This window comes from Pieris rapae, chromosome 6, assembly GCF_905147795.1.
Source record: "Pieris rapae chromosome 6, ilPieRapa1.1, whole genome shotgun sequence".
NCBI classification, from domain to species: Eukaryota; Metazoa; Arthropoda; class Insecta; order Lepidoptera; family Pieridae; genus Pieris; species Pieris rapae.
In genome coordinates this window covers 9,886,777-9,897,269 of record NC_059514.1, presented here as the reverse complement: position 1 = coordinate 9,897,269, position 10,493 = coordinate 9,886,777, and the positions used below count along the sequence as shown (strand labels likewise).

Sequence of the window (10,493 nt, the reverse complement as noted above, 5' to 3'; positions counted from 1 at the left end):
CTGGACGGACACAAGGTTCACAGGTATACACAGGTATATTAATAGTAGGTTTTTACACTGAAATGATTAATCAATAAATTTTATATCAATGTGAGCGCTGTTTTATTGCAAACACGTTGATATAAGGTTCACTGCAAAAATGTTGGTCCTAAGTGAGGTTCGCGAATTTTGAAAATTTGAATTTTAGTCCGGCTGGGAACAGGCCGACAAAGAAGTCCGAGCTGAGTATCTCATGGGACAGAAAAAGATGCAACAATAATAATAATAATCAGCGAATAAGAAACAACCAAACCAACACCTTGGTTGCATTAACTGCATCGACTTAGCACTAAAGTTGGGACCAAAATTGTGTAAAAGTCTACCTGCTTTCCACGCATTCACAGGGTCTGATTATACTGCTGCATTTTATAATAAAGGAAAAGTGAGACCATTTAAATTTTTTTTATTTTTACATCACTAACTGATGAAGCTGATATTGTCATTAATGAAAAAATGGATATTGTTCAAGAGTTTACGGCAAAAATGTATGGCGTTAATTACTGCAAGAGTGTTAATGATGCAAGAAATCGTATTCTTATTAAAAACTACGGTGTAAAGGAAAACAGCGAACAATTAAAAAAAAAACATTTGATTCAAACACTATACCACCATGCTGGATTTCACTACTACAAAATTTTTTTAGAACTATATATGTAAATTCTATGTGGCTTAATGCGACCGACTCTACCTGTGCAAAATCCAACCCTGAAAAATACGGGTGGCATTTTGATGATTATTTGAAACCAACGGGGTTTATTGGGGACCAAACTCCTTTGAAAATCCGGGACATTGTGGAAATGACGGAAAACGAAGAAGATTCTGCTGAATCTAATGAATTCGAAAATCAAGATTTTACTTCCGATGAGTCAAATATTGAATAGAAAATATTAATTAAAACTTTTTTTTTCATTTAAATTAAAAATTTTGTACTTAATGCAAGAACCTGTTTTTTAATTTATGTTTTTACTTAGGTTACCGCACGGGTGTTATCAAACGAACAAGCTTCCGTCCTGCCCTTCAGGCGATTGACCCCCCCGCGACGGCCCAAGCCGAGGTTCGAGTCTCACAGGAGACGCCCTTGCGCGAGTCGCGGGAACCCCACCCATTCAGGCTGAGCTAAGCTAGCCAAACAGCCCGTGCTGAGCTGTAAAGGCCCTTAAGGCCAACAACGAGATTCCATTCAAAAAAAAAAACAAACGAACACGCTTGATAACACCCGTGCATTATTGTTGCATCTTTTTCTGTCCCATGAGATACACAGCTCGGAATTCTTTGTCGGCCTGTTCCCAACCGGACTAAAATTCCAATTTTCAAAATTCGCGAACCGCACTTAGGACCAACATTTTTGCAGTGAACCTTATATCAACGTGTTTGCAATGAAACAGCGCTCACATTGATATAAAATTTATTCATTAATCATTTCAGTGTAAAAACCTACTATTAATATACCTGTGTATACCTGTGAACCTTGTGTCCGTCCAGGAAAAAAATAAAGAACCTAACAATTGCACATTCTGCAAGTCTCATACTTTCAGCTGGTATAAGATTTTCTTATTAATCTCATCAGTACAATTTTCAATAAAAAAACATTTTTTAATTAATAATTTAATACAGCCTGTCCAGGATTTTTTCAGCGAACCCATTGTTTATTTATTTTTTAATATTTTAAATTTCATTTAAAATAAGTTTCGTTCATTAATCACCTCGGTGCAGGACGATTTAGGGCTGGATCTTAGACCATATGCAATGTACGTGCTCCGAATAATGGCCCTTTACAAGATGCTCTTTGAAATAAGGTGAGCAAGCAAATAGCTAACATAATTTGAATTAGTATTTAGTACTGAGGGAGCAGTGTCGACTGTCATTCCTCGTCGTAGGTTTGATACCATACGTGCATCAATGGAATATCTATGTGCGTTTTTAATAATTACTCAAATGGTATGGGAAAACACCCGTCTTTGACATCAATAGTCGATGGCGTGTGTCAGAAACAGGAGGCTATTAGACAGACAAAAATCTGAGGCTCAGACCTTAAAAGGTATTTTATTTTATTAAGTACTGAAGTATCATTATAGTAATTTTTAAAACTACAGTTTGCAAATGGTCACATTATTTGCATTTAGTACATACAAATTTAGGATCCAATACGACTTAGGTTTGTTCAAGAAAAAACCGTACCAATGCTTAAAAGGCCGACAACGCACTTGCGAGCCTTCTTATAATCAATGTTTTTTTTAATCTGGTGCCATAAAAATACCAAATAAATAATAAAACCACATTTCTTACAAATTAATTCTTTGACAAAACCCAGTAAACAGTCTCACCATCTTTTCTCGTATGAACATTAATAAGATTCCTGAAATCATAACAAACACATTGTGCCTGACCTCCAATTAAATACTGAATATAATTTTGTAAGAACTTGTTTGATTTTGACATTTTTACAACACCAACGTTATAATTGTGGGTTATTAACTAATTAATTGCGAACCATTCAAAAATTCTAATTCTACTGAAGCATTAAATATACCTGAAATGTATATTAGCAATTGTTGGCTAATTCTATATGAAGTAATGCTAATAAAGTGGTACTCAGAGTAGTTTCACACTTCGTTACATTTATACAAAAACAAATAACATCCAATAAAAATTGTATGGTATGCAACGGGCGGCCTCTCTAACATGCGATCTATTTCAAGCAACTCTAGTAGCGGTAAAAACTGACAAAAATATGATGCATAAATTGCAACCAACTAATGACATTGAATCGTGCTGTGGGTTACCGACCGCTGATTGACTGAGGCATGTCATTTCTCGCTTCACCACCACCAAGGGCCGCCCCAGAGTCGTTCTTCATCAGCAGGACGTGAATCTCCCATCAGGGGCTGTAATAGCCAACATTTTCCCCAGAAAGAGTTACCTTTAGATCCTCTGGTGCCTTCGGGCTGGCGAGTCAGTGGCTAGACGAGGGTTTCCCTTTATGTTCGAAGAACAGTACTTTTAAAAATAGGTGAATCACAGAAGAATGAACATCAATCAATCGTAAATATCAAACGGCAACGTATATAAATATATATGAACAACGAATGATGTTTACCTTGCATATAAAGGAATTTTTTAAGTTTGGTAAAAAGGTATTAATTATAATAATGTATTTCCACATACTTAGTTAAAAACTGAAAGTTAAAAATCTGTTTTTGAGAGTCAAAGCATCAAGAGTTTTGTCATTTCAATAACACTAAAAACAGGTTTATTATCGTTATATGCCCTACTTACAAAATATGTACTAAATGTTATATTTCAATTACAAAAGAAGTAATAAAATCTTTGAGAAATCTTAACCGGTTCGTTTACATTATTTAAGATCATTAAAATTGCATTTAATTAACTTGTAACGAATGTCAAATTAGATTTTTTTTCGCCCATGGCGCAGGCTTCTTTCAGTCTTTCGACCATACCGCCTAGTCTTTCGTAGAATTTTCCCATTAATTATAATTTATTAGGTTCATTTATGTCTTTCGTAAATTAAATAAATTCATTTTGACAGATCTTTAAACTAGATAAGTAACCTTGAATCCCGCAGCTACCTTTTATTCTCTATAAGTCCCATTTTCCTACAGTCTATGCTTATATTTGAGTGGATTACCATGGAATGCCATAATAATGAATACGTAATCACATGTGATCAATTCCCGCCAAAACAATGTCGCTCTCACCATAGAGTCACAATGTCTAAAGTTATACCAAGTATTGTACGGAAACAATCAAAAATATAAAAACTCTTTCATTGTTATTATTGCAAAATCGAATAGAATTCAAAATATTTTTAAAAGCGTTTATCTCACATTTTCTTATATATTTAATATTTTATTTTACATCTGTTTTAATTACCTGTACTTCTTTAGGGATAGCCGCACGTTGTATTCTTCAGTTTATTTTATTTTTCTTTTGTGCTAATGTTTTATTATTATCTGTAAAAGAGGTTAGTTATATCTTTACATTATTTAAAATGCAGTTTATAATACTTAGCAATGATTTTTACGAGAATAAATACTTTACGCCCTTCAAGGTATAAATATTTATTAAACACTTAAAACCTCTTTGGTGTAGATATAGTTCAGCTTGCATAAATTACAAAGACTTTCTAGTTATAGGTTAACTAATAACCCTTGCATCAGGCGAAGAATTTGAAATGGTTTAATCTTAAATGTGGGTCGATACCTACTGTCCTTTTTAATGCTCAGGAAGCGATCGCACTATGTTATAGTTTAAAGATGGAATATGGTATTTGTCTAATAAAAATATTATCTATTTAAACAGATCAAATGTATTGACGAAAACAGCAAAATTTAACAGATATATTTAATACTACATATAAAGAGAACTTACTAGTAACGATTATACTGGCATAATACGAGCTAAAAAGATCTTGTAAAGTTCAAAAAAATCTGCTGCTGTCTTAAAACTTAAATGCATCGAATTTTGGTTAAACGTATATTATCTTTAAAGGGTATAAATATTATTTGAATATTCTACTATCTTATATCTTGTTCAAGGAAAGGTTACTTAATGTGCAATAAATCTAACAATTGCACAAATAACATTAATTCATTACTAACACGCATTAAATTTTGACGGAGAGTGTCTGAATTTCAACCTTATTTTCAGTACAAAAAATTAATATACAAATTACCAACCCCGTCATTTCGATACAAGTCCATTTCATCAGGCATCCACAACGTAACACTGGTGTTTGGTTGCGTTCAACAACTCCCTGTTAAGTGGGGTATATTCTTATAAAAGCTAAAGGCTCCTTCAGTGGGTATCAGTGCAACATTTAGTGTACAGTGTTACAGTCATGAAGTTTTATGTAAGTTACATTTGTATAAAGAATTATTGAGTTCGTATTAAAGAAAAATTAGTACAGTTTCGATAGCTTTAGACTTTGTGAGTCGGCAGAAATATTCTAAATAAAATAAATTAAAAATTAAAAATGCCAATCTTAATAATTTATTGATTTCTATTATAAGGCTTGACTAACTCAAAACTATCAATTTTATGCCGGAACCTAACCTAGGGTCTGCGCTGTATGGCACAGTTTCGTGATTTATTATAAAACAAAGCAGTTTTAATAATTAATAAGTAAGATTTTTTAAACATAGCTATAGTAATTGTAGTGTATTAACGTACATTTTTTATCGGTAAAGGTAAATCCACAATTAACTCCTATAAGACATGTTTATTAATACTTTTAATAGATCGTAATGGCTTCTTTTTAGACAGATTAAAATAGGTTCTATTTGAAAATTAAGAGATCATATTTTTAAAGAAAACGCTTTTTTACCGGATTGAAGCTATGTATGTAAACTTATAATTAACATAATTTAAAATTTACCCGACGTTTCGCAGATCATATTTTAACAAATTATTACACAACTAATCGTTAACATTCGCTATCCTGTATTATATTGTATCATATTTAATTTTGAAATATTAAACTTATTTTAAAGCTGTAGATTTATTCATGAATAATAATTTTAATATTTGTAAATTACAGTATTACTACATTGTAAAATAATATAAAACAAGTCGAAAAAAAATCGGTAAAAACATACTTTATTTGTTATAACACAGAATACCATAACAATATCACATCGGGATTAGAAGAATTTTAAAGATTGGATTATGCCAAAATTAATTTATTCTTCGGTTGAATTTATCTTATTGTAACAAGACAGGCAGTTTTTGCTGTGTTGTGCGCACTATGTTAAAACACCTACTAAATTTATTTGCAACCAATTCGATTTAGGTTTTTTCAAAAAAACCGCGTACCAATTCTATAAAGGCCGGCAACGCGTTTACGTGAGTATCCATGGACGGCGGTATCACTTCACATCAAACCTAATGCAAAGCCTTCTTTTACATAAACATGGTAACACTCAAATACAAACGTGGGCTAGCGTAAACGAAATGTTTGTGATAACTGTTAATATCGTTTGATAGACGAAAGCGAAAACAAAAATACAAACAATGCACACATCAATCATTCAACAAGTGCCTTATTGATATTATTCAGTGCACGAGTTCAATTTCGATTTCGTGGACGTAATGTTGGTGAAGTCACTGCGCGTGATGTCCAAGTTTTGGCAATTGTTCAATAAATCGATTTTTAATAACAAAAAAATTACTTAAATTTTCAAGAAAGTAAATAAACCTTTATTGCTGTCATTAAACATTAATATCAATGTCTGGGCGTTAGATTTCTATTTCATGATTACTCAATCTTATAGGCAAGTAGGTGATTATGACCCGCCTGCTAGAGCCGGCTTCCTCACGATGTTTTCCTTCACATAATACAAAAGTCCATTCGTGTACAAGGATCGAACCTACGTCCTCAGTGTTGAGAGTTGCACGCGAAAGCCACTTTGGCAAAACTATTATAGACTATTTTTTTATTCAACCAACTTACAGTTTATTTTTATATTATTACTATCTAATAGCTAGTCTTTTTTTTATATTTTATCTGCTATATAGTACTATTATATCATGTTTATGTCAATTTATATCAGTAAGTTTTCTTGTTAGAAGCATACTGTTTATTATTTTTTTTACTATTTGATACAAATTAATATTTGCTAGTAATTCAATATATATGTACAAAATTTCAACCATCATTAGAAATCATATCTTGCCTAGGTCTATTCTTGTCTAATTCAACAATTAGTTTAAAGGTAAAAAATTAAAGAACCAAAAATTAACTTATTATAAAATAAAATATTGTAGAACAGTCTGCTCAATTACACCGGAGCCACAAAAAATTAGGTTAGATTAGGTTTAACAAGTGTTCATCATGAAACCTTACACAATATTTTACCACTCTTTTGCCTTGAGACCAAATAGGTGTGAAGGACCAACTCCTACTAATTTCGTTAATGAGTGACTAAAAGATACCTATTAAGGACACATTACGTATTTTCTATTGGTAGAAGGGTTTCCCAGTAAGCTGAATACGCCGAAGTCAATCTTTCTGGCAACATCCATGGAAGGTAAGGAAGAATTGTTCGGAAGACTCGAGCTAGATGGTAGCAGATCGAGCCATAAAGTCTATTGTAACACTCCTCCGGCAACAATGTGCCCGAAATAAAAAGGTTTAATGCCTTTGAAATGTGGAACTGGGATTAGGAAGATACATCTTGATACTATACTTAGATCCCTTTATTCATAATGAATTGATCGTACCGTATTTACAAATACTCACTTCTCTTTGTGTCTATATGTCTCTTTCCATCTCGATGTAAACAAAATAAAAGTAAAAGAGACAGAAGAGTTTTTAAATATTGACTTCATGAAGGTGGTAACAACCCCTTAACTGATTTAATCATTTAATTTCAGATTGCAATCCTCGCCCTCACCGCTTCGGTTCTAGCTGAGCCAGAATCAAGCAAAGTGGTTCAAAAGAGAAGTGGCCTTGTCGGACATTATGGCGGACTTGGACATGGCTATGGTGAGTACAGAGGAACTATTTAATTACAGCTACATACTAACTCCCACATTTCATGGATCATGTATTGGATTTATTGCAGCTATCCCTATCTAAGCTGATTGTACGTAAATTTAAGTTTACCAAACCCAGAATTTCTGGATCATGGATTGAATCATGCCCCATTCGGACTGAACCCATTTATTTCAAATCACATCATTATGTGGTCAGACTAATATTGGGAATTGTTAAAAATAACAGTTGTATCTGTTAAACGTTTATAAATGCTTTATTTTATAAATTATAAAAATTAAATTATTTCCGTACACATAACTAGTGCTAAGCGAATTAAAACTGCGTTTGAATAGAAAAAAAATACGTATTCGCAATAATTTACAGATAATAAATCAATTCTGTTCCAGGTGGATACTCATCGGGCATTGGAATAGGCAGTGGATACGGTTTGGGAAGTTATGCAAGCGGCATCGGAGGATATGGCAGCGGCATTGGCGGATATGGCAGCGGCATCGGCGGGTATGGAAGCGGTATCGGCGGATATGGTAGCGGGATTGGAATTGGCGGGGCCATAGTAGGCGCTGACGTACACACCACTGTTACCAAACATGTTGGTGTACCAGTACCTGCTCCTTATCCAGTGGCTGTTGATAGGCCTGTTGCTGTGCCTGTTAAGGTAAGATGGAACTATAGAATCGTAATCCAGAGATCTCTCAATGATACTCGCTATAAAATGCGAAACGGCCTTTGCAGATATAACTTCAAAAGAGCATACGAAATGCAATATTCCTATATAAATACAACGTAAAAGATCGCACCAATTCTTAAAAGGCCGGCAACGCACTTGCCTGCCTTTTGGCTCAGGGCTAAAACGACAGGAATTGTAATCCTCTAGTCCTTCACGTTTTATTTATTATTTTTTACATGATAATAAAATATCATATTACTGATAATATTTCCTTCATGTTTCATTATTATTAAATTATTACGCCTTTATTGCTGACACTAAGTATAATATTTGGTTTAGTTACATAAGCTAACTTAATCTAATATTCTTCTTATTATTCTTCTTCTAATACTCTTCTATTCCAACTTGTATTGTTCCACCTATTCTATTTGTATCGTCTCTTTCTCTTTATTTCCATCTATTAGATCAGGTTATTATTTCTTGGGCACTATGGTATATCAACACAAATCTACAATAAAATATCAAATCATTTCAAAGTGTATTTTATTTTAAATCATCTTATAGGTTGCAGTACCTGTACCAGTGGACCGTCCATACCCCGTTGCCGTTCCCAGGCCTTACCCAGTAACTGTGGAGAAGCACGTTCCAGTTCCAGTAGACAGGCCAGTACCAGTGCCAGTTCCTCATGCTGTGCCCTACCCAGTTGTGAAACAGGTGAGATATTTTTATAGTTCTATTTAGTATAAAAAATATATATATGTGTGTTTATTATGGAACATAAGATACACGTATAACTTATTCATTGTTCATGAATTAAACGTCATTAAATTCGAACCTGTAGACATCCCTACACAACGGCAAAGAAGACAGAGGGTGTAGGCTTAGCGAAAAAGCCGGAGTATAAAACTCTCGGAGTAGAAAATTTTAAAACAAATATCGCAAATTTATTAGACTGTATTCTTTAGTATATAAAACTCAGGTACACTATTGTAATATATTTATTTATTTATTCACACTTTGTTGCTAAAAAGAAACACAAATAACACAATATATATAAATTAAAAGGGATGCAACGGGCGGCCTTATCGCTAACAAACGATATACTCTACCTCTTCTCACTCTTACTAAAAAGAGTTGAATCAGACATAAAAATGAAATCCATATATTATACATATTTAAGATGCATTTTGTAAAATATTTACTAATCTGAAGTTGCATATTGTCTATCACTTACGTTATAAATATTGGAAAGGATTACAAAGAATAACAACTCTTCCAGGTTGGTGTTCCAGTTCCAGCTCCTTACCCCGTACCAGTAGCTAAGCCAGTGGCAGTTCCTGTGCCCCATCCAGTTGCCGTTCCAGTCTCTTCTGGCATCATCTCCTCAGGAATCGGCTTAGGATACTCTGGCGGCTACGGCGGTGGTTACGGAGGTTCATACGGAGGCGGATATGGCAGTTCTTATGGAGGCGGATATGGCAGCTCTTACGGAAGCGGGTACGGAGGTAGCTATGGACTCCATGGCCACAAGATCTGGTAAATGGTTCGACTTGGTTATTGGAAGAAAATCGAAAATTTCAAAGCATATAATAAAACTTCTATTAACGCTAAAAACTGCATAGAAAGACATGAATTTCAGATTCAGCAACATTTTTAATTGATCGAGACTAATCCAATAACCAGAAAGGCGGCGTTGGAGGCTATAGTCACTTTGTGATCTAGGTTATATGGGATAGGGCGTGCAATGTTGTATACAAAATAAATATATATTAATATTTTAAAAGTTCTACGATAGTTTGAAAAAACATGTTCGGAACTTTAGCTTTCCTGCCAATATCTGTTTTATCTGTTTGTATTCTGCGTAAATGTTTTTGTTCGTTTGATATATATCCTGCGATCTCTATATGGGGGCAATTTATGTACCTGGTATTGTATATAGTATTTTTAATTAGATTAAGTTCATTTACGAGTTTATATCGACCGCAGTCGACTAAATACTATTACGATTTTTAATAAACTTTTCAAATTATTTACATATTTTATTCACAATCCCTTATATTTTAAAAGCTTTAAAAAAACGTCTTTCAATGAAAAGCATGATCCTTATTTCTATGGTCGTGGGTTTGTATTCCACTAATAATGAGTTTTTGATGCTCATGCTGATGCTCGGTGCAGGAACCAAGAGGAATTCTTATGCCAAATAATTTCAAAACGCGTCATGCGAACCATTTAGACGCGTCATGCACTGTACTCGTGAGCCCTCTCTGGCAT

General features: G+C 33.7%; 1 protein-coding gene across 1 annotated transcript; it reads left to right on the top strand.

Moving 5' to 3' along the window:
* The first annotated feature begins 4,850 nt into the window (after window positions 1-4,850).
* LOC110991730 (shematrin-like protein 2) lies at window positions 4,851-10,251 on the top strand. The gene is made up of 5 exons (XM_022257202.2): window positions 4,851-4,909; window positions 7,432-7,543; window positions 7,942-8,210; window positions 8,787-8,936; window positions 9,502-10,251. The coding sequence occupies exons 1-5, from the start codon at window positions 4,898-4,900 to the stop codon at window positions 9,760-9,762; spliced, it is 804 nt and encodes a 267-aa protein (XP_022112894.1). The 5' UTR covers window positions 4,851-4,897; the 3' UTR covers window positions 9,763-10,251.
* The last annotated feature ends 242 nt before the right edge of the window (window positions 10,252-10,493 follow it).

Bases quoted from the DNA above. Each gene is read 5' to 3' on its own strand.
- LOC110991730 (XM_022257202.2), top strand. The intron at 7,544-7,941 runs GTGAGTACAGAG...ATTCTGTTCCAG, and splicing joins CGGACTTGGACATGGCTATG to GTGGATACTCATCGGGCATT. The intron at 8,937-9,501 runs GTGAGATATTTT...CAACTCTTCCAG, and splicing joins CCTACCCAGTTGTGAAACAG to GTTGGTGTTCCAGTTCCAGC.